The 24,846-nt window shown below is 43.8% G+C and overlaps 1 protein-coding gene across 1 annotated transcript in view; it reads left to right on the top strand.

The window, feature by feature from the left end:
• ADCY5 (adenylate cyclase 5) overlaps positions 1-22,089 on the top strand; it is a 205,305-nt gene extending 183,216 nt beyond the window's left edge. Inside the window, exons 12-21 of the mRNA XM_069021086.1 lie at positions 419-506; positions 6,790-6,906; positions 7,641-7,805; positions 10,086-10,261; positions 14,566-14,592; positions 15,416-15,548; positions 16,672-16,935; positions 17,272-17,476; positions 18,167-18,291; positions 19,503-22,089. Coding sequence (XP_068877187.1) covers positions 419-506; positions 6,790-6,906; positions 7,641-7,805; positions 10,086-10,261; positions 14,566-14,592; positions 15,416-15,548; positions 16,672-16,935; positions 17,272-17,476; positions 18,167-18,291; positions 19,503-19,631 — 1,429 coding nt within the window. The 3' untranslated portion in view covers positions 19,632-22,089. The remainder of the gene's footprint in view (positions 1-418; positions 507-6,789; positions 6,907-7,640; positions 7,806-10,085; positions 10,262-14,565; positions 14,593-15,415; positions 15,549-16,671; positions 16,936-17,271; positions 17,477-18,166; positions 18,292-19,502) is intronic.
• Positions 22,090-24,846: the final 2,757 nt, after the last annotated feature.

Genomic DNA, 24,846 nt, shown 5'->3' with positions numbered 1-24,846 from the left:
TCCCTGTGCAAGGACAGGTAGGAATTCCCACTGAGATTAGGACTCAGCCCGCCTTCCTTCCCAGGGGTGCCCTGCCCACAGCCAGCTGGGGTCCAACCTGCCACAACAAGTTGTTCTGTCACCTCCTCTAGTGCATGAAATGTTTTTCAGTCCCACCTCTATCACCCCAGCAGGAAGGTGATTGCTATAAAAGATGCAGCATTCTCTGTTCTGCAGCCTGTCTGAGTAATTCTAAATAGGCCAGAATATCTGTTGGTATTCAAAGCACCTCGTGTCTCCTACTGCGATCCTAATTGGAAAGCCTGTGCAGTGTGTCATAGCTTGTACAAATGTGTTCTGGAGAGCAGAGCCATAGCTATTCTATATGATGTGCAAAACAAAACAAAATTAAATCAACCAAACCTCTCCTTGATTTCAGCTCTACATTTATGCTGGGTTTCTACCTGACCTGTTTCCTGATCCTGACCACAGTGGTGTTTGTTTCGGTCATTTACTCCTGTGTAAAGGTGAGTACAGTGGTTTCTTTGTAGTCCTCTGCCCAAGATAACCAGATCAGCAATCTGCTTCTTCAGCTAACAGAGTGTGTTTTGTTAGCCATCCTTTCCACACTGTGTGATAAGGATTGGTTACAGAAAAAAGCCTTTGATAAGGCAGAATGAACTGCAAACAGATGTTAGGGTTGGCATCTCTTTAGCTCAGCAAGAAGTAATCACTCTGTGGATCTGCATGTCTATTAAGTCCCCTGCAGACATTCTCATATTGATATAAGAAGAGCACATTTTCCAGTGTGGGACCAAACACTGACCATTCATTTCCTCCCTGTAAACTTCCTGCAGAGCCGCCTGTGTACTGGCCCCTGCTGCATATGCGTGTTTGGGTAGGCAGATAATCAGAAGCAGAATATCATCAAGGAAAAATGTCCTGGAGGGAAGTAAAAGCCACAAACATACAGAATTTTATCAGCCTTTTTCAGATGAGTGTACAGAGCTTCCAACATTTGGTGGGCTCTTTCTTGTAGCTGGCTTTGATCAGAAAAAAAATACATTGTGTGAAGTCCAAAAACATATTAATTCTTCTTGTCAGCCTGTGGTAAATTGGCAGTGAGCATTCTGGAAAGGGTGGTGTGCTCATCTATTTCACTCAAAGGTGTTGTATTAAAAACATTGATGTGTTTCAGTTTTAGGGATCCTTCTAGCCTAGAAGTGTCTGAACATGGAATATGCTCAGATTCAGGTTCCTTAGCCCAAGCTCAGCTTTGCTCCTCAGTGCCTGGAATAAAATAGCTCAGTAGCATTATGTTTCCTGCAGAAGAAACAGTGGGATAACGGATAATGTCAGGCAGATGATTTGTCTCACTTTAATTATTTTCTCCGTGCCATTTTCAACAGTTGAATGTGGGTGCTCTTGACAGACTTGCACCATACATGTCTTTTTGATTTTTTTTGAAGCTAGATTTGGAAATTAAACTTTGCCTTCTTCTCATATAATAAGAGCTGCAAACTGTTCCCAGCGAAAGAAGCTTCAAGTTCTATTTGAACTTAACTCGCTCACGGGGTTTCCTTTGGCCTTATGACACCTTTAAAGGGAGCCTAGTTTGTATGTGCAGCATCCCATTGGTCTTCCTTGCTTACCAGCAGTGAGAAGTCGAGTCAGAAATAACACTGCTGATAAGAAGGCTTGGGTCCCTTGAGCTGGGCAGTGGTACCCATGGATGCCTGGTTGTACTTGGTGTGTCCATCCACTTGAGCATGCTAGTAAAAGTCATTCATTTGTAAACTGGTATCAGTAGTTAATGTGGTTAGCAGTTAATTAACAACCAATGTAACACGGTTTTGCTCACAGCCATAGAGAACTTGGGAATTTGGTGCGGAGCTGGCCAGCCACACCAACTCACTGCTTCTGCTGGGACGAGAGCTGGGGCAGGTCTGGAGCTCTGGAGAGCCCAAGCTGCCTGACTGGCAACCACACGCGCCAAGGCTCAGAGCTGTTTGTCACCCACTGGCATTTACAGGCCACTTCCACAGCACCCGATTCTTCTGTCATCATTCAAATCCTTTGGTTTTGGTTTGGGCTTCTTGGTTTAAAATTATTACTGATCTTAATTACTAGTTAACTTAAAAGGCACACAGGACTTTTCAGTCCCCAGGATGGTAGGCAGATTTCAATCTTGCTTTCTTTGCATTGATCTTCCAAATTCCTGTAGAAGAGGTTTGCTCAGTAGTGCCTGCAACTGCTTCTAGGCTGGCTTTGCCTCAGTGCACAGGCTCTGGATACGCAAGACATCAGAGGGAATTCAGAATAACATCAGAATTTAATGGGATTTTCTGAAGCCCCTGATATTTCCAGCAGTGAGTCTTCATCCCCACAACATGCTCATGTATAACATCCAGTGTGGCTTCTGTGAAGAGATGGAAATATTGAAAATATTTGGCCTTCTGGCTCCGGTTCCTTTTTGATTACCCCTTCTTAGTGCTCCAAATTAGCCTCTGCTGACAACACCTGATTATGAGATGGCTTGTTTAGGGAACAGGTACTTCTAGCTTGTCAGCTCCATGTCTGATGGCAGCGGCTCCTAATAGCTGCAGCCTACTTCTGTCACCCAAGATCTTGGTGTTTCAAATCTTTGATTTTTAAGCAATGGGTTTACCCAGCCCTTGGATAAGGGGTGTTACTTTATTTCTGTACTCCACCTTGCTCCAGGAAACACTTTTAGATACCTGCAGAAGGAAGGCAATTTTACATATCCTTCAGATGAAATCCCTGAAGACAGGGATGTCAGCATTGTTTGCTTTGCTTCACACTCAGATGTGGGATAGGAGAGCACATGTTTTAAATACCAGAAGTTCATTCCACACAAAGTTGGAAAGCAGGTGTCCACCCCAAGACATCAGCATAAGCTTAACTTTTGCCTGTTTGCTGTACTGTTACATGATAAGTGTCTCTTTTTTCTTCCTCTGTCCAGCTTTCATGTGAGTTTTTCCCTCCCTGTTTTGGCCTCTCCATCTCTGGTTTTGACAGTGGCCAGCAGGCTCTTTCTGAACAGCTTGATCATGTTTTATTTTCCTTCGCTGTCATTATTGTCTTCCACTATAAAATTCTCCACGGACTAGAAGCTGATCCTAGAACTGCCAGCACAGTCAGCTTGGCTTTCCAAGTTTCTTCAGCTGTAATAAACAAGAGGGTTCCAGTTCTTTGCTTTGATGCTCCATGAAGACTTGGCCACTGAGACGGTGTCCCTTCCCAGTAGAGTCTAAGGTCATGGGAACCAGGGTCCCTTCTCAAATACTCTGCTGACAGACATCTGTTTTGCTACAAACTTATCAAGCTTGTGTTTTTTTCTTAAAATCCTTTAACTTCTTGTATCTACACTGCTGTGTGGAATTCAACTTCTTGCATGGTCCTGGGAGCACGTAGGAGAGAAATTTCAAGTTATCCTTTACGAGAAAATAAGCTTTTCTGTAGCTCTACATAAGTGTAGCTTGCCTATCACTTTCTTTGCCTCCGAAAGCTGGTCTAGATGCTCCTAAAGCATTTGGGGTTTTTTTCTCAATCAGGAAAAAAAACAAATCACCCTCTGAAAACTGTACTTTTTAAATAAATTAATAAATCACTGTGAAATAAGTTACAAAAATGGACTTGCAACATCAAGTTGCCTGGAGATGTTGTCTTTTACTCCAGAAACATTTAATGTACTTCAAAATTACTCAAAGGCTTTTATTACAAATTGAAAAATCGGACCTCAAAGACCTCATCTTACAACAGCAATTATCTAAGCAGTTTTCCATATCCACACTATATATTAAGAAGACCAAAAGAAGAAATATTTCTCTTCTCTCCTAGATCAGCTCTTATTGCAAAGAATGGGCTTTATTTAGAGTAATTTTGTCATGCAAATGACTGGATGTTGTGGATTATTTTCAGTGTAACATACTCTTTGTTGGATCACTTTTTAAACTTGTACTTTTACCTGCACAGCAGTGTCCTTTCTTCACCTGCATTTATGCATTTCAATTCAGAGTGAACTGGAATCAACTGGGCAATCCAATTTTCTTTTTTCCCATTGTGGTTTTCTTTACATGGGGATTTCAAGAGTGCTAATGAGTGACCTCACACTTGTGTGGCTGCCCAAACAGGGATCTCAGCTGCCCAAATGGATCACATCCTTTCTCTCACCCCCTTCTCAGTAGTGCCAATGCGGGCTGGGAGTTGCCATTTCATCAGACCTTCCCTTCTCCTGTTTTTCACTCAGGCAGGATTTGAGTCTCACTAAGAGGAGCAGGTGGTGTTGGGCAGTACAAATCAATGGGCCAACGAGCAGGGCTGCTTGGATTTTTACTGTACTGTAATAGTGTCCTGATATTCTGCTTCTTTTATGAGGACAGAAGGGATCTTACTTTTGTGGTTTTGAAAATGGGAGGGAAAGTAATCTTTTCTTTTTTTCTTCTTTTGTGCTATACCCCTGACTTTTGGATGTTGGATGGAGGAAGCACTACAAGAATGGAGCTGAATTGTCAGAGCTGAGACAGGCTCCCCATGTCTATCACAGAAGTCCTTCAAGCTGCAGGTGTTCCTGGGCTTTACCTGCCTCTGTGAAATGGGGGGAACATGACTTATGTGACAGGGCTCCCATGAGTGTTCAGGAGGCAGGGGTTCCTCAGATGCACGGCATGACTATGTTGTTGCACTCTCAACTGCAGCCCTGACCTCCTACAGATTTTGGCATTTCTTCCTTCTTCAGGACTTTTCCCAGCTGTACTTGTTTACTGATCTAAAATTTTTCCTAGTTTGCAAAGTAATGAGAACCAAGATTAATACAAAGAAAACATGTTTTCATTAGAACTTTAGTGTCTTCCACTGATCGCTTTGCTTGATATCTCAGGCTTGGTTCAAAGTCAGGCTTTTATGGGATCATTGGCAGCAGGAGCTTGAGCCAAGATCCACAACAAATAACTCACAAGTTTTATTTAGGTGCCTGATTTCCCAGAGATTACAGATGGAGGTTAGGTCCCTGAATACCTTTGTGGAGCTTGGCCTTGAGGTGGCAAACAAAGAGATGGCAGGAAAACTGGTCCTGCTGTAATCTACTGAGAAAACTGTCTAAATGCAGTACAGATCCTCCTTCTCCTTCCAAATCCTGTAAGGGCTAGAACAGAGGAAAGCCCCACTGGATTTTCCATAACCCTATTCTAGTAGGGATCTGCTAGCTGACATCTGTGTGGAAGCAGCAGGACATGATAGGGCAAAGAGATATTTTGGTTCGTGGCTTATCAACAGAGCTAAGGACTTCTATGTCATCAGGGTTTATTTCTGAGAGAAAGGTGTTTTCCTTTGATTTATAGTGGCTGCCACTGAGCCTGAAGGATTGCATAAGCTTTCAGTGAATTTCAATCATTCCTCATTCAGTGCAAATAAGTCACAATCCCACTTTCCCCTTTTCTCCAGTCCTCCACAGAGCCTTGCCCTCTCCTTTCACCTGGAGCATGTGCTGGTAGCAGGTGAAATCAGCTCTTTCAAAACTCTTGCCGCAACCTCTCCTTGTACAAAGTCCCCAGCTAATCAGTGCCTGGGCCGCTCCAACACTCGCTAATTACAGTGTAGGGCTGCTACAGTGTGGGAAGCACAGCACTGACAAAATGTTGCATCTCCGAAGATGTAAGAGTGAAGGATAAAAGGGAAAAGCAAGACTTTTAATAGAAACATTAGTCATAGTTAAATTGCAGTGCCATGGCACTGTGCTGTTGTTTCTTTGTGTCTCTAAAAATACCCTCTAGTGGCTTGGTTATTCATGCAGTGAGTAGGGGAAGGGAGAGTTGGGCTCTGGAAAAGGCTTTGGCAGTCCTGGGCAGAGCTCCTCTGCCCTGGCATGGGGGAGGACAATTTCTCATGGCAGCATGTCAGTGAACGAGGGTTTCCTGGCATTCCTGCTCCAGCCCCGAGCTTCCACTAGCGCAGCAGTGGCACATGGAAGGAGAGGGCTGGCTCGGCAGCCAGTGCAGTGCAGGGAGGCCTCAGGCCCTGCTGAGGGGCGGCCTGGCTGCGAAGGGCGCCGGTCAGTCCCCGCTCTAACACACAGACTGTTTCCACCCGGAACGCGATGCAGCACCTGAAGCAGGGCTTGCAGGGCCGCAGTCAGTAGCCATCCGCAGGGAGCTCCTAGCCCTGCTAGCAGTGCCTCACTGGGGCAGCCAGGCTGCAGCAGCTCCGCGATTGCCTCGCCCGCGGGTATTTTTGTTGCCGTGTGAGGGTGGAGCCAAGTGCCACAGACCAGCCCGGGCCAGCTGATCTGTGCAGCGCCTTTCGCCGAGGGTCTGACAGACCACAGGGCTGGCCTGCGCTGTTTAACAGTCTGTGTCTGAAATGGCACCAGAGAGTCCTACGATACGCCTTGGTGATCATGACGTGTATTTTCATTTCTGCTTTTTAAAATTTTTGCTCCAGTAATTTCCAGGCTCAAGCTCCTGGCTATTTCAGTTACAGATGGCTTGTGGTTTGCTTCTCACGACAGGATGAGCACAGCCCTGCAAGCCATGCTATCTGGGCTCAGGAGCCATCACTCCCATTAGGAAGGGCTAAGTAGATTTGGTGAGCCAGCTGGGCCTGCTGCCACGAGGCAGTCACGTCTCTGCTCGCCCTTGTCCCACAGCCGCCATCCCCCATCACCATCCTCCAGCCCCTGTGCACACAGACCTGCGCTGAAGGATGAGGGCGGCTCAAATGCAGTTTGTAGTCTGTAAAACAAACACGGATTTTATGTGTCTCCTTGATTTTATTTTTTTTCCTCTCATGCAGCTTTTCCCAGTTCCTCTCCAGACTCTTTCTAAGAAGATTGTACAGTCCAGGACCAATAGTACCTTAGTTGGAGTCTTCGCCATTATCCTGGTTTTTCTGTCTGCCTTTGTCAACATGGTATGTCCATTATTTCCTTTTGATCTATTCAGTTCTGCATTGTTTTCTTATTGGTGCTCTGCAGCATCGTGACCCTTAAAACCACTGAGTTTAACATGATCCTGCCTAGGACTGACAGCAACTGAGGTCGGTGGCCTTTGCTTTTTGGGCACAGAAAAGAAATGGGAGCCCAGCAGCTCCATCCCTAGAGTCCATTATATGCCTGGCACTGATTTGTGCCCAGGTCCTAGTGTGATTCTTTAAATGCTTCTGCTCCAAGTGCAGGAGCCAGCCTGAAGCGTATCCCTGCAGGAAGGGCTGGCACGAGGCTGATGTGTTATTTAACTCCCACCACACTGAGTGGGATGTAAGTGTTCCTCGGGCTTTGTGCCAGCCCCTCCACCGTGCTGCCTCCTGCTCCGAGTACAGGGATCAGCTCATGGGCATGGTGACCACTCTGTTTTGAGTTGCACTTTTGGGACCGAGGTGGTCTGGCTGTGCAATCAGACACCACTGCTGAGTTCAGGCTCAGAGAGAGACCAGCTGTTCTCTAGGGCCTGGATTTTGTTAATTAATATTTTAGGGGAAAAAAGCATAGGCATTGCACATGCAATAAAACATAAGCTGATGATTTCATGTTGCATATTTTGTACATTGCTACAGCCATTTCCAAGCACCTTTTTAACTGATATAAAATATTTTGTTTTCTTCTCTTTGTCTGTGCTGTGGAGCTTAATACCATCTTTGTTTTCCAGTTCATGTGCAGCACTGTGGATCTTGCCAGCTGCATGGCTGCTGAATACAACATCACTCCTGACCGGGTGGACATATGCCTTATCAGCAACCTGACTTCCAACTACAGCCTGGGCACCTTGCAGGGATTCTGTGACAGTCCTTTGCCCAACTGCAACTTTCCAGAGGTATTGCTTGAAAAAAATGGGTTTCAGAGGTTGGTCTGGAGAAAGGCTATAAAACCTGTGTGAATAAATCTCAGTGATTCTGAGGAAAGCAAGGTTTTTCCTGACTGACCTTACAGGACTGACACAGGCTACTACACTCAGACTTAAGTGTCTGAAGTTATTATCATGAATCCACATTAACGTTTAAGTTCCTTCAGGGCTGAATACTTAGTAGTCTTTTATGATAGTTGGGGCCTGCCTGTAGCAGGAGAAATGTCCTTTCTCCATGAGGTTGTTAATGGCATGCAGAACTGCAAGTCATTTCAAAGGAGTTTGTGGGTGCTCAGCTTTATCTGAAAATCAGTTCTCTGAAAACCAATGTCGCCATAGATTTGACCCTTTCCTCCATTGTTTTATATCCTGATGAAAAACTTTGCTTATGTATTCTTTCCCAAGGTATGGTGGGTTCTGGCCTCAGGTCAGCAGCCCAGACAGTGGTCTGCTTTGATTTGCAATGCAATTCCTACATCTTCAGGGCATTTTGTTTAGAAAAAATTAAAATGCTTCTAATGGAAAAAAAAAAACCAAACCCACAACCCAAACCAGCCCAAATAGGTTTTACACACTGGTAGAATACTTTGCAAAGGAAAATAAAACAATCTTTTTGCATAGCTATTCAAGAACGTTCTCCAAGTTTTTAGGTCACAGCTGTTACATGTGTTGTCTACTGGAAATTGAAAAGGAAAAACAACTCTGTCTAGGATAGAGGTAGAATTTATGTCAAGGTCATCTGGGTTTATGGGGACTTGACAGATTTACGGTAGATCTGTTACCATCCAGATGTCCAAGGTGCTACTGAAAGTCCTGGTATCCTACTGAACATATTTCCATTTAACTTAACAGGAATATGGTCCTTATGTGATTCAGTGAGGTTTCTGAGACTACCATTACTGTGACTTTCAACCTTGCAGAGGCTTTAGTGTGTCCACAGAAAGACCCAGGAGCAGAATCTGGCACAGTGGAGAACTAGGAACAGTCTGTGCCCACCATGAATTTGTATGGACTACTGGTCCAGGACAGAGAGGAATTTTAAGCAATGAGGAATAACTATTTTGCATACTGAGGTTGCTCCAGCAGCCTTGAGCCAGGTCCTGCTGTTTAGGGGGCTAAGAAGTGAGGAGTCCTTCCCCTGCACTCTGCAAGGCACATGTTGGATCTGCTGCAGGTGTTGCCTGTTGTTCCCAGTGTCCATTCAGGAGATGGCAGAATCCTACCCCTCAGTCACGGGGAACATCCACCCTTTCTCTAGAAACTGAGGAGTCAAGTACAAGCTGTACAAGTTATTTTCTCTAATTTAATATATCAGTGATGACTATTAATAAATGAGCTCAGAACATAAGCATATTTCTACTTTCACTAGGGCTTGCTTTTCATTGAAAGGATGGATTGCCTCAGGCACATGATATGGGGTTTTTGCCAGAAATAGGCCTGTCCAGACAGAGTGGAAGCTTAAATCTTCACAGATTTGATAGCAGGAAGGTGGTGAGCTGGATAACATGCCTCTCTTCATTTTGCATCCTTTCTATCTTTCCCAGGAGCCATAAATGGCACCTGCAGTCTGCAGTCATACTAGGAAGCACTGGCATGCTGGACACTCAGCTCCCAGGAGCTGCTGCCTTACCACCTGGGTGTGGCAGAGGTGCTCCACAGCCACACGTGTGCACGTCTGCAGCTGCTGGCAGGACAAATTATCATGGGGTGGGCATGGGGTGGGCATAGGGATGTTTGTCCAGCCTGTGCCTTGCAGATGGAGCCAGTGTGTCACGTCAGCAGGATCAGGGCTTTCCCGCTGGCCTCAAGTGGGCATCTGTCCAGGAGTATGAACTGCCAATATCCTTGGTCCTATGTGTTGTACAGATATGGAAATTTGAGTCCAGAATTTGACCTTAAAGCACAACTTAATCCAGCATAACTGGGTGGTTCTTTCAGCTAATTTAGTAACTGTGTCCAGGGAAAAGCTGTGTCACAACCTTGGGTGTCCAGCTGTGAGCCCTGCACCTCTTGAGTGTAAAGCACATAATGCCTGAAGAAAAATGCCACTGAATTTCCTCTTTATCCATTCAGTTGTAGCTTCTGTAATGTGGAAGAATCCCACAGGCAGCCCCAGGTTTGGTCAGCTCAACTACATAACTACCAGTCCCTTTCTATTCCTCTGTTTAGTTTCCTTTGTTTTCAGTTTTGATTTATCCAGCTGACACTCATCTCTCTTCTGGTTTTTTTCCCATTTTTGTCTTTATACAGTACTTCACCTACAGTGTCTTATTGAGTCTCCTGGCCTGCTCTGTGTTCCTTCAGATCAGCTGTATTGGAAAATTGATCCTTATGTTAATCATTGAATTTATATATGTTCTCATTGTGGAAGTGCCAGGGGTCAACCTTTTTGACAATGCAGATCTCCTGGTTACAGCTAACACCTAGTAAGTGCCTTTGACTTCTGAAACCTTCACCTGATTTCTTTCCCACAGTGATTTCAGTGTGGCATTAGGTGCACGGCAGTGCAAGCAAGGGAAGTGCAGGATACCAGAGAAGGCATGGCTGGAAGATAAAGCTTTGCCAGTGCTGCTCTCTGCCTCTGAAGAGCAGGAGAATACAGTTCTCTTTAAGATCTTTTTAATGTGGGACTTGACTAATGAACTATCTATTAATAACAGAATATAACTGGAATCAGAGTGGATCTGTATTTCCTTTTTTCCAGAAATGAGGAGCTGTAGTTAGTCATTCTTAATTCTGGTATTACACTCCCAATATAGAAATGTCATTTCTCAAATGAGAAAAAAAAAAACCTCCAACAAACTTGAGCTCACTCAGGGATGGGATAATGAACCACCATGATATATCAAACCCAGCTTGGGGTGGTAGAATGGTGATGCTTGATCTTTGGCCAGTGAACTCCTGCCAGTCGCTGGACACACATCCTTGTTTGAAAAGCCAGGGTAACAGCTGGGTTCAACACAATTCCCAGCAGAAGGGTCTGGGCTCAGTGGGAGTGGACAGTTGCCCTTTTACTTACAAAAGCTGGTCTGTCATCAGGTTGCACATTAATCCCGGTGGCAGCCTCCTTCCACTGCTGTGGTGGTTCCCCATCTCCTGGAGGCCACACCAGGGAGGCAAGTTTGGCACATCCACAAGCCTGTCCTCCTCCACAAGTTTTGTTTCTGGCTGGGAATTGAGTTGTTGTGTTAACTGCTTGTTTTGATGATTTCCCCTTGTAGGCAACAATTGTACTTAAATATGAGTGAATCAAATTATGCCAATTTAGGTGAACTGTTTGTCAAGGCTGATAGCTGTGGTTTCTCCTGCCTTGGACAGGAGGGTGGTTGAGATTTCCATGGCCCTTCCCAGTGCTACCTTGTGTGTTATGAAATAGCTTCTGTAGTTGCTCAAATTTCTGTATGGTCATTAACCATCAGCCCTTCAAGTAATCATTAGCCATTAACTCTTCAAGCCTGATGCACCTGGTTACTCCTCTCCTTCACATGAATATTCCATGATTTCAGCATTCCTGTGTGCCCAGTAATAATTAAAGGATACACAGATTTTGCTGGCATTGCCAGTTAATGGAAGTGTAGCTTTCACTGCCATTGGCAGTAATCACTTAAATTATTTTCTTAACTCAGATGAGTGAAATTAGGTAGGAAACCCCATGGAGTTTTCTGTGGGGAGGTATAGGGAGAATGAGGTTTTCTTCCTCTTTTTTCAGATATTAGGTGTTCCATCAGCAGAAGCTATTTAGCATTTTCTAACACAATTAGTGAAATAAAAGCATTTTATATCTCAAACATAATTTCATTCTTGTAAGTCAAGCACTAAGCGAAATTACAGCACTTGGAAGTATAATTTACATCACTTCACAATCAGAATGTCAGTAATAAAGTGGAGAAGGTTAGCATGTTTTCCCAGAAATAGCTTTCTCTGATGCTGTATTATCTCTCACTAAATGGGATTTGCGTGCTGGTTCAGCCCCAGCTGCAGCTCAGCCCCATACAGCCACTTGGTCACTGCCCTGTGCTGGGATGGGAGAGAGAGTTGGAAGGGGAAAAGTGAGAAAACTTATGGGTTGAGATAAAGACAGTTTAATGGGACAGAAAAGAGAGAAAACAATAATAGTAATAGTAATAGTAATAATAATAATTTAATTAGAATAGACAAAACAAGTCATGCACAATACAAATGCTCACCAGTTGCTAACCAATGCCCAGCCAGTTCCTGAGTAGTGGCCCCAGGCCAGATTTCCCCCCTGCTCCCATACTGAGCATGGTGCCATATGGTATGGAATATTCCTTTGGCCACTTGGGGTCAGCTGTCCTGGCTGTGTCCCCTCCCAACATCTTGTGTCCCTCCAGCCTGCTCACTGGGGTTGTCAAGGAGCTGGCAGTCCTTGACTTAGTATAAACACTATCAGCAGCATTCTCATACTTAATCCAAAACACAGCACTACACCAGCTAGGGAGAAATTTAACTCTATTCCAGTGGAATCCAGGACAATTTGTTTTGTCCAAAGAGCTCTGTGGATGGTTATTTATTGTCTCAGTGTCTAGAAGGCCATTTGTGTGTTGTGGGAAAAGGGAGCTCAGCATGTAGCACAGAGTTCAGAGATGGACCTTATTGTCCAGCTGATACTAAGAAAAAAGAAAAGCCACCATGACCTCATACTACTTTAATTGGGTGCCCATTGTAGCTACATAATTAGTGTCTGCTCTGCAGCCATTATGGTACTCTGACTAATTAGAAGTGATGCAGATGTCACTTCACACTTCTGTGTACAAACCAACCCAGCATGCAAGCAGCTGAAAGGCTGATTACAGCACTTTGGGAGTTGCTAGACTTGACTGCATGCAGCCACACCAGCGTGTGACACATGGAGTGTAACTGGATGCACAGGGCTATCATGTGTAACCTTTTTCCTGTGCAGAAGATAAAACTAATGCATTGGTTTAAAGATGTGATGGGCCAATGTGATCTTCTAAATTGAATTCCTGCACAGGGAAGCCCAAAGAGCTTTGCCCCGTGATTTGTTCATCAAACCCATCATTTCTGTTCCAGCTCTCTGTCCTTGCCACCAAGGCTGGGAAAAGTGAGATGCTCCAGTCCTATGGGAGCTGTCTCCAAAATGAACTGCCTTCCCTGCTAAAAATGTGCACTTCACTTGAGCAGGAGTGTATTTAGCAAGCTTCTCTCTGTGTTCCCTTCCAGTAATTAAAGAACCATCTGCTACTGGAAATGTCTGTTCCATGGGGGAACAACCTACCAATGTAACACCCGTACTGCTTGCACTGGGCATCCTCACTTATCCAGAGAGTTATTGTAAATACTGGGTTTGCTGCACTTCATAGGTCCTGATGAAGATTTTAGAGCAAGAGTAACACCCACAGTGAGCTGCAGCCTCAGTACTAAGGGTCAGGTCTGCCATGCTCCCATCATAAGAGAGAGTGATAAGGGGGGCAGTCAGTCATCCTTGGCCAGGTGGTGATTTAGGGAAGCAGGGAAATCATGCTGCATGTGGGAAGTGTCTCCAGCTAGATCCAGCCTTTAATGTGGGAGTCCCCAGGCTTTCCAAACCGTGTCTGTGTGTCCAAGCACACATGTTCAGTGCTGGAGGTGGCCAAGAGCCATGCAATAGATTGTGTGCAAGACAACAGTGGGTTGCAAAATCTGTGTCAGAAGAAATTCCATGCTCAGAACTGCAGAAAATGTCTTGGAACAAACAAGGTTAGAGAGTCACTATGCTTTTATTTTTTGATGTTATGCCCAGTTAGGTTCCCTTGGCTATTTTGATTTTGATCATTTAGATGTCTGATTGTGTAGCAAGGTTCCCTCCAACCCCATGAAACTGTGGCCTGAAGCTCTCTAGAGAGCTGTGACATTCTCAGGCTAATGTCACGTTTGTAGCCTGCAAAGATCTAATTGCATCAATGACACTACAGTAATTTAAACACTGATCCCCTTCCTTCCATTTAAATAGTGTTTTAATAGATGCTTGTGCATGGTTCTCAGCCACCTAATACTCCACCCACACTCAAGAACAAAGCCAGCAGCATTAAGCAATCAATCAATCAGGAGTTCAGACAGCTGTTACCTACCTAGAAAGCTCCATTCCGTGCTTTCAGTGTCAAAAAACACACCCTCCATCTCCCCCAGCAGCTCTGATGCACGTGGGTACTTTGCAGAATTGCCAGTAGTAATAGGAATGTGCTAAAGGGTTTTTCTTCAGTGTCCTTTTGTGTGCTACTCAGAGCTGGGCACAAGCTGGCAGTGAGGAATGTGCAGAAGAAGGGAGCAGGATTAAAGGAATTAAACACATCTCCATGCCACAATAAAAGGAGCTATCCCTCACAAGATATTAGCCCAAAGCTTTCTTCCTTAGGTCAAATTTTGCAGTCTGACCTAATGAAGTAGTGATGGATGCACAAGCATTTGCCAAGCATCCCACACTGACATTAAAATCCCAAATTATTCTCTCACTCTTAATGCTTCTTAGATATTTTACCCACATTAACTATGTCATGCTATCACTCTGTGGAGTTTTGAGTGTAGCTCAGAAGCCCGTTTTTCTCCTCCCCCTCCCATCTTTTAGTGGTTTTCTGCTTCAAAAGAGCAGTAGCCCCACACAGTGTTAGAGGTGCCACACTGCAGAGGTGCTGTGCAATGATGTGTGGAAGGAAAAGAGCTGCAGGGAGTCAAACGCTCCACTAACCTTGTGTTTGTGCTTTTTTTTTTTCAGCGTGGCTGCAAATGATACATCCTCATGGTGAGTCACTTTGGCATGAAATATTTTATAGGTTTTTGTTGGTAGGTATTTTCTGTTCACAAGGTGCAGTATCAGCACATTGACTCACCAGCGGTGTCTGCTGTTTGTGCACTGCTGTGAGTTGGTACGACACACTGCAGATGCCCTGGGTGGACTGAGTTGCCCTTTTGTATGTATAGCTACTCTCAGAGCATCCTCTTTCCTGTGGGACTTGCGTCAGCTTGCTTTATAGAACACCTCAGGGATTATTTGTAATACAGTTCAGAGGTCTTATCAAAATATTTTCATACTGTATAACTCTGTAATTTATAATTAACAGTTTTTATTTGCCTGCTTGTCAGAAGAGATGTGAATGTACCTTAGTGCTCTTTTCAGCTTACAGAGCACTTACATGACAAAGCCCATTAAGAAGTGACTAATTAGAGAAGCCATGAGTTAGAACAGTTCCAGACTCAGGAGCCTGACTAAGCCAGTGCAGAAGACAGGGTGAACACAGTCTGAGGGGCTATCAGCATTTCGGTGTTGTCACCCTGAGCATGTGTGGCCATTCTCAGAAGAGTGGCCTTTATATTGATGACAACCCTTTCTAAGAAATTGGATTACATTTCCAATTTCCAACTCCTCCTTTAGAAACTGGCACCCATGAGCCAGAGTCCCCAGCTTTTTGCAGGTATTGTTTATCCATTCACCAACAAAGGCTTTGAGGGGAAAGAAAAAAAACCTTTTCCTGAGAGGCTGGTTAGCCTTAAAGTGGGGAGTGTGGGGCGTGGCGAGGCTGTGTTCTTGCAGTAAGAGGGAAGTTCTGCTCTCTCCTTGGCTGCAGCTCCCCAGTGATGACACGAGTCGCGCTGAAGATTGTGACCCCTGTCATCATTACTGTCTTTGTCCTGGCACTGTACTTGCATGCCCAGCAAGTGGAATCCACTGCAAGGCTTGATTTCCTCTGGAAACTTCAGGTTAGTGGGTGTTGGCTGTGTGGGAGGATCACACGTGGTCTTTGGTGTTAATATGAAATGATGGAGCTAGTCACTGTCGAGTTGAGGAGTGTGATAAAGTGCCTTTGAATTTAATCTGAATCTGGCTTATAACTGGGAATTTTAATAATGCTCTGCTCTTCTTCGGTACTTTGCATACTCCGTGCTTCTCATCCCGGTTATTTCTTCAGCCTTTTTTGCTTGTAAATGCACTTTGGATGGTCCCCATAGTAAAGGGTTATACATCTGAAGGTTGAGATTAATAAATTTGGGCACCTGAGCTGTTACTGCTGCAGGAACATGTAATATAACACAATTTATAAGTATAGGAAGCTCATATTCACTGCTGAATTGTTTCCCAGAGTTCAGTGAGCTTTAGTTTTTGTGTTCAAGGGTGTGAAAGATTCACATTTGCATTTTCATTCACTTTCCTGTTACGAAGTGGGAACTGGCTCAATGTCCAGCCTTCATTAGCCCCCAGGCAGCAGTACTGGGTAACCAACACACTGTGGATAATGCCACACTGTGCTCCTGTCCCTGGGTTCACTGTTGGTGTTTTCACTACTTGTGCCCATGAGTGATGTTAGGGCACTGTATGTGATTGCCAAGCAAGCAGGACAGGCCTGGGCTCTGTCCAGCACTCATGGCTGGGGGGCCTCAGGACTGCAGGTTTTGTTTAGATTTTCTACCTTCTGGGTGGCAGGACATCATTCTAATTATAGGTCTTTGTGGTTTGAATTAGAGGCACTGAGGAAGCAACAATTAATTAAAGCTCCTTGGAAGCAGATAAACATTGTAATCCTCATTTATAAATGGTAAAACAATGGAAAGGGTGAGCTAAGTGGTTACTCAGTTCAGGGCTCAGAAATACAATGCTGGATTCTGGCATTATTCTCTGCCTGCTTTTCCATACATGTGTGCACACTAAGAGATGGATTTTTCCACTGCAAAACACAAGTTTCTGCATCTCTCTGATTCTGCTCTCCTTTGCAGCTTCCCCCCTTCTATTTCTGCCCCCACTGCAAGTTAATTTTCAGCTTTTTTCCCCTCCCTGGAGCAGCTACCAAAAGAGTAAGTGCATCACTGTGTCTCCCCCCTAAACTAGGCCACCGAAGAGAAGGAGGAGATGGAGGAGCTGCAGGCTTACAACAGACGCCTCCTCCACAACATCCTGCCGAAGGATGTGGCAGCCCATTTCTTGGCTCAGGAGCGGCGCAATGATGAACTGTACTACCAGTCCTGCGAGTGTGTGGCTGTCATGTTCGCCTCCATAAGCAACTTCTCCGAGTTTTATGTGGAGCTGGAAGCCAACAACGAAGGGGTGGAGTGTCTGAGGCTGCTCAATGAGATCATTGCTGATTTTGATGAAGTAAGTCACAGAAAACCTGGGTGAACAGAGTGAACTGAATCCATGAGTTTAGCTGGGCTTTGCTGAGCTTGTGAGGGAAGGTGGTTTATCAAATCCTTGTGCCATGGTTCATTTCTCCTTACTCTAGGAATCTTCAGTTTTATTTTTTTTTCACACTGAAATCCCTTCTATTCCCTTGTCACTCCTCCAAATATCTAATCCCCTTTCTTCCTGTATCTTCCTGGCTCTGTCCACTACTTTGTAATGCTTGCAGCAAGGCAGGACATGTGGCACAGACATTACCAGCATCTGTGTGTTTGTCAAGGTTTACTTGCTTCTTTTGCTCTTGTGACACAGATAATAAGCGAAGACCAATTCCGGCAGCTGGAGAAGATCAAGACCATTGGCAGCACCTACATGGCTGCCTCAGGCCTCAACGACTCCACTTACGACAAGGAAGGGAAGACACACATCAAAGCTCTCGCAGATTTTGCCATGAGGTTAATGGACCAAATGAAATACATTAATGAACATTCATTCAACAACTTCCAGATGAAGATAGGTAATGTCCGTGTGCTCACACAGCATTCCATGTAGTGGTCATCCTGAGGTGGGGATTTTATGGAGAGTAAAAACCACAGATGTTACATTAGCTGTACAGTGATGTTGATTGTCTGGTGCCTGGTGACCACTTCGGCCTCTATGAAACAGCACAGTCATTTTTTGGGGTAGGAGTAACTCCTATCACAGCATGGTCTTACATGGTGGTTGAGCTTGGGCTCTTTTTGCCCCTGTGCTTCCAGCTCTGCCATTCTTGGACATTGAATTGTCTTTCAAGTCAGGGAATAAAAAGCGACAGAAAAAAAAGTGTGAGGATGTCAAGTGTGGCGTTTGTTCTGGAAGGTGCTGGGCTGCTGCCTCGCAGGCCCTCAGCATCGCAGCAGGTATGTGCTGACTTCAAGTGAGCAGTTTGCTTGTTAGCCAGGTGGCAAACAAACTTCATCCCCTTATCTGGCACTAGAAAGTAGCTCTGGATTGAGCAGATCCAGCCTGAGCTGCCAGTCACTTGGGCATAATGGATCAAAGAAGCCAAATTTTATTCTAACCTTTCTCTCCCCCCAGTTTGGCCATAGCTTTACATGTCAGGGTAAAGCACAGCTAGAACCAATGAGCCTCAGGGTGGGTTTTTATTTTCTGAAAAATTACCTGCCTCAAGCAAATGGATCTGAGCAGATTTCTCCTCTCCTTCCAGGCCTCAATATTGGTCCTGTCGTAGCTGGGGTGATAGGAGCCCGCAAGCCCCAGTATGACATCTGGGGCAACACAGTGAATGTAGCCAGCAGAATGGACAGCACAGGAGTGCCTGACAGGATTCAGGTAAGGCAATCCCTGGAAAACTTACCTAAATAAGCCTTTGTTTAAAAATTTGCACTTTAGTTCTGTGTGGAAGTGCTGAGCTGAGCTTCCTTCCCCGCGTGCCTCACTGGCGCTGAGCACAGTCCTGTCTGATCCCTGCTCACATGTGCTGCTCAGCTGTGTGCGGTGGTCGTTTCATTTTCCAAGGGCCTGATTCAGATACATACTTCTGTAATTCACTTTGCTGCTCACTGTGCCATGTGTGGTGTGAGGCCAGCAAGGGTCCAGGCATCAGCAGAATGGGGATACACAACAGAGAAAGAGGATTGTTTAAGGGGTTAATGGGACCTGTCTGATAATCACACATCTCCTTGGCCTTCAGACGTGACCTTTCCAGTGATTCAATTCCACTGTCCTGCTTTTGCTGAGCCAATGTCCACAGTAACAGAATGTCATTCCTTGGGAAAATACTGAAGGGTTATAAAAATAGAGCAGCTGATGTAAAGCCCAAGAGGGGCAGCCACGCTGTTTCCTTGCCTGTCAGTTAATTGGATCGTTATTTATGCATCACTCTTTAAGCTTCCCTATGGGATGGTCTGTAAAGACACCTGAAAAAGGATGAGAAAATACATTGTAATAAATAAATATCTCAGGAAATCTGGTCTTTAAACTTCTGTTGTTCTGCAGCACAAGTGATTATTTTTGACTGGCATCTGCAGAGACAATTTGGATACTGGTTAGAGTATTCCATTTGATCAGTTCTCTCCCATTGCCCACTACCTTCTCCTTCATAAAAACAACCCCTGACTTCTAAGCTGTACATCCACTGTGTAACTTCTACGCAATTTTTGAGGATTCTTTTGGTAAGTTTGACCTGTTTTCCTACTGCCACTCCAGTGATACAATGAATGTATCTGAGTAGACTGAACTACTGGTGTGTTTTTAAAAATGTAACTAATTTGTTACACTTTATCCAGTGACCTCCTTAAAAGCAGTTTTCCCAGTTGTGCTGTGTGTGTGTGACATCTCTACTTTCTCAGGTTCTAATGGTTGTGTTTGTTCAGCAACTTGTGCCAACATTTCAGTTAGTGACTGACGTGCAACTGTTGATTGGCTTAAGAAACAAAACAGTTGATCTTACTTTAATTTTGTCCATCAATTCCTCCAAAAGCAGATGGAAAGACTGTGTGGAAGACATGGCAAGCATCTGTTTACTCTCGTTTATTCTGCAGGTAACCACGGACATGTACCAGGTTTTAGCAGCCAACAACTACCAGCTGGAGTATCGAGGGGTCATAAAGGTCAAAGGGAAAGGAGAAATGACCACCTACTTTCTAAATGAAGGGCCTCCAATTAGTTAGCAGCAACTGCAGCACCACACAAAGACGGATTTTGCATTACCCGGGATTGTGAATCGGAGAATAATTTTTTGGCAGTGAAGCTGAACATGTGGCTTGGTTGAATTTTCACCCCATGACTCTAGAGCTGGTATCAGCAAATTCTTTGGCCACCCATCGTGAAAGGCAAGAGAAAGAAACCACCTTGGAGTTGTTCCTGGCTGAGTGCTAAGTTGACCAAAGATGTGCACTACAGAGTTCACAGATAAGACATGAATTCGGCATTTTTTAAAAAGGCTGCTACCACAGGATGGCATAAGAAGCTATTTAAATATTTATTGACGCAACACAACATTTACTTGGTTGAAGGAATGTATGATTCACTACAAAGCATTATTTTGGAATGGATTTGCACTCCCATAATGTTTCCATCCCATACTGCCAGCTATTTGAAGTGTACCACTGTGCTTTTATTAGCTGTTTTGAATGGGCTTTCAAAACTGACACCCACTGTTGCAGCACACAAAAAGGCCTTTTAGAAGGGCATTGGTAATGTTTTAGTGTGAAAAGACATTATAGCCTCAAACCCCTCTTTTCCCTTCTTCTCCACTGCTAAATGACTACTCTTCTGAGTGGGGCTGGCACACCTGATGAAGGGGAAGATCAAGATAAAGGAAGATGGCTCTACAACCATATTTATTAAAAAGTCGTCTGTGCTCTTCTTTGGTATCTATCAGTTTACATGGGAAAGACTAGGTGTAAACAAGAGACACTTTGTGGGGGGAACTCCCCTGAAATTTGTTGTGGGTTTTTTTGTATTTTTTATTTTGTAATATTGAAAACATGGAGATCTAACAGATATACCAAATTCTATATTTTGTAAATTATATAAAAATTAGAAGGCAGGCTGTCCACACCGAGGTGTGGGGGGAGGTGTATATAACCTGTAGACTTTTGTGTAATTTTTTTCTGCGTAATACTCTGAACACAGACTTGGCAGTTTTCAGATTATCACTATACAATCAACCAACAACAAACAGGTGAGTTTCCAGGCTGAATCATGCATTTTAAAATGAAAATCCAGAAAAATCTACAACCCCAAAGAAGAGGAAAAACCCGCGGTAGTCACAGAGTTGTTCCATGCAGCATTCCAGCGGAGGGTGGCGGCTTCCCAATGGAAACGGGACCTTTGAGTTTTAGCTACTGAGACGGTATCAAACATGTCAAAAAGAGCTCTAACCTAATCTTCTAACTCTTTAACAGGAGCTCTTATGAGAAAAGGAAAAAAAGCTCATTTGAACTTTTATTTTAAAAAAAATAATTTTTCATAGATGGTTTTAATAGAATCCTGCTGATCTGAGAGTTGTCTGACATTGTAACTGCCATGTGATTACAAGGAACTATGTGCTGCAGCATCGAGTTGACTTTCCTGTAGTAAGCACTTACTTAAACTGATTCACAGGTTTTCAATTTTCAGGAATTAGGTGATCTTCAAAAAAAATTATGATGGCAAGTGTGTATATGAGCTGGTCAACCTTAAAATAGTGACATTGATACTGTGTTGGGCATCTTTATCACTAGTGGGGGGGTTTCTGAATAGTTCACTGTTACCATTTATGTACCTTTTTTAACTATTAAAGAAAAATCCCTTGATATTTTATTAAAAAAAGAAAATAATTTTAAAAAAGCTATATTTTTTATATTCTATGAGGGGAAAGTTTTGATATTGAATTTGGCTAGCACTAAAAATTACTCCAGTCTTTTGACATTTAATAAACTTGTTTTCCACTCTTCTCAGGGCAGAATTATTGTAGTACTCACAGCATAATGATTGCACTATGGTGGTGGCAATTTCTTTTTTTCATACTCGACAATAAGAATAAGTGAAAATCCATGGACCTGTCTTAATTAATTTGCTCTATTGCTAAGCATGACCCAAGCATTAAGCCATTTAAACGTGAGCTTAAATGGCATCGCCCCTTTCCTTCTCCCTTCCACTAGGAAACATCTCTGAAAAGTATAGTATATTGACTTCTGTAAAACTGCCAAGTCTGCCCTTGTACTATACTTTTGCTCCTTTACATCTTTCCTGGTTTGCAAAATACCTAAGTTGCATCACGCTGTTAAGCCTTTCTCCCCCTCCTCCACCTCCCATCCCCTTTGTCCTTCATTGAGTTTCATTATCTTCATGCCATACACTTGGTTTTAGGTTTGCTTTCTGCTTTCTGAAAGTCTGCAGTCTTCTTAACTTTTGATTCATCTTATGAAGTTGTGTTGTCAATGAAATTTCAAGTCCCCAGTATCTCTAGCTGTGATTGTTGACAGTGTGTCATGATCATTTCAAGGGGTATTCACACACTCTTTTACTCTGGATCTTGCAAAAATGGATACAGTTATGATTTCCCATGGAAATTGAAATCTATTTAAGTAATTTAACTATATTAAACACTGTTTCACTGGTAAAGTGTCTCTGTTTTATTTCAGCTGCATCTGGCTGGTGGGATCAGATATAAGTTGTGTAGGAGATGCTGGATCTGCAAGTAGAAAAATCCAAGTCTCGTCTGGCACTGATGGATGCCCTGGTCCTTTGCACTGCCCAGTTATGGAGCCCCAAGGGCTTGGCTGCACAGCAAACATCCCCTGGGTACTTCTTGTGCACTCACTGCCCCTGGAATCAGTCTCAGGGCAGCTGACAAAATATACTGGCATAATTGAACAGGTTAAATTTGTTTGTGTGTGTCCTACAAAAAAAAAAAGTTTGTATTTTAAAAAGCACATCACCTTTGCCCAAGAATTTCCCAGGTACCTCAGTACTTGTCCTCTCAAGGACACTGGAAGGAAGCAGCACTGCTGACAATGCAACATTTCCAATCTTTACAGGTAAAAGTAAACACTACATGTAAGTGTACCAATTAACAGGAGCCTGAGGTAGAGCTGAGAAACAAAACCCTGCAGCTTCCAGCTGACTTTAGTTGAGAAGACATTACACAGGCAGCTAAAAACCAAATGCCCTACAATCTGTTATAGGTTAGGAGGGATTTTATGACTGTACTGAGAACACAGCTGCAAGAACAGAAAGCCATGAAGTATTTAAGGTATCAGTCTTTACCAAAGTTGGTGGAGAACTATTTAATACTTTCTATGCTCTCCTAAATAATCATACAAATGGCAGTTTAGGACACTGCCTGACGTAAGCAAATTTTTTTAACTATCTGGAAAAGGGTATTTTCCCAGGGGAGGGAAGGCAGGAGTCTCCAATGCTGTGCCCCTCTCATTTCAATTACTGTACACAGACTGCCTGAATAGTTTTCCCCAAATGCATCTTTTTCCCACACAGAAAGCATTTAGATGAATTTTGAGGTGTTTAGCCACTTATCCCCAACACAGATCTGGCTACATCAAGTATCTGCCTGCACTTAATAAAACGATACATTTGGGACACGCTGAATTTCTTGTATATGTGTCCTGCACTGCAATATCTCCGGCCTGGCTGTTTATGTGTTACACAACATCCACAGACGCCAGCACCTGGCCAAAAAGTAGGCCCAGAGGCAAATATTTTCATTCTGTTAAACTTCCCAACTGCTCCTCAGGGCACAATCACTTCCAGACTGAAGTTCAGGAGTTGTCAGAGTGAGCAAGTTTGGGATGCTGCTGGGAAAAGGGCAGCTCAGCTGTTTTAAGCTGAAAAAGCTCAGTTTCCACGCTCTTGACCTCCTCTGTCCATGGCCTTTCAACTGGAGCAAGTAGGCTTTGTGGAGGTGGTGAGGAAGACTGAGAAAAGTGAATTTCAGGCAGGATGGGGGGCAGGAGCAGCAACATTTTCCTGCCATTTGGGGCTAGGTAGTTTCCCGTAAAAAGAAGAGTTACGTATTTTAATTTCTGTCCCTGAGCACCTCTCAGTCCTCGCTTGCCCTGCTCTGCAGTACAGGTGAGGTGGCTGCACTGCTGGGCCAGCCCTGTCCCTTGACTCCTGCTGGGAAAGGGGCTGAGTGCCAGCTGGGAGTTACTGCAGCAGGAGAGCCCAGCACTGACACACTCGGAGGGGAGGCTGGGGCAGCATGGCCCTGGCATTCCAACAAAAAGCTCCACGGGACACCAGCTCGAGCAAGCTTCCCTGTAAGCAGCTGGCCCCAGAGATCTTTTAATACAGAATTTCAGATGCAAATAACTATTGCCATCTACTGGGAACAGCATTATATACATACCTTGTGTAAGTCAGGCAAGCCTTTGGTCATTCCTTCCTGAAAGCAAATACAGTGACACCTTATTCAAAGATAAATCTGCTATTGTGGATGTTGGATGAACCAATTCCAACCTTCAGGATGTCTTCCTTTATAAATACAGCATGAAATGGGCTCTGCTTCTACTAAATCCCACAAAAATATCGAGCAACCACAAATGGCCTTCTGCAACTCACACTGCAGTAAAGCCCATTATTCAAGAGCGTAATCAACGTCCCTGAGTTCACCTTCCTAAGTCTGGCAACTCAAGTACCTGTAAAATCAGCAGGGAAGCCCCTGCTTTGAGTGTTGAGTTTGTATAAGCAAAAAGGAAATCCTGGGAATTTTCAATAAATTTTCACCTCTAACCTGGCCTGCTGTATCTTGGTTCTCATCTCATACCAAATGTCAGCAAGTTCTAATATTACAGTCAAACTCAAACATGCCAAGAAGCCATGTTTTTAGCACCTAGTAATACCACTTAATGAAGAACAGTCATGCTCATTACCTTTTCATTGTGAAATGGGATTTTTATCAGTGCTATAAAAACAAGCAAACAAAACCCCAACTGTTTTCTGTTACACTGACAGTTGCATTTATTCATTATACCTTCTAATCAGCAATTAGTTTAATGCCAGCATAACTGGAATAGAATAATGGCTCCAGATGCTATGACAAAGGAAGTTTTCAATCTTTAAAATGTATCTTTAGGATTAGCAGGAGGGGAAGGTGCTTCAGAGAAAACAAAACTCTCTGCCAACATATAAACTGAAGAAATGATGCAACAGACAATTCTGTACATGCACAACAACCTGAGTTAAAAACTAAGCAGTACTTGAGGCATTCATGGTAGCTTCCTTGCCTATCAGTGGAGGTGAAAACACAGGTATAAGGATTCTTCTAGACACTATAAGCAAAATAAAACCTGGTTTTATACTTAAAAGGTAATAGCTCTATCTTTTAATCTGATTTTAAATGGTAAAGGACTGCTCTTCACCTTTTCAGAATGGTGCACT

The sequence above is a fragment of the Aphelocoma coerulescens genome, chromosome 7, assembly GCF_041296385.1.
Source record: "Aphelocoma coerulescens isolate FSJ_1873_10779 chromosome 7, UR_Acoe_1.0, whole genome shotgun sequence".
Taxonomy (NCBI): domain Eukaryota; kingdom Metazoa; phylum Chordata; class Aves; order Passeriformes; family Corvidae; genus Aphelocoma; species Aphelocoma coerulescens.
Note: the sequence above shows the minus strand (reverse complement) of the source record. Positions and strands in the feature narration are given on the sequence as shown.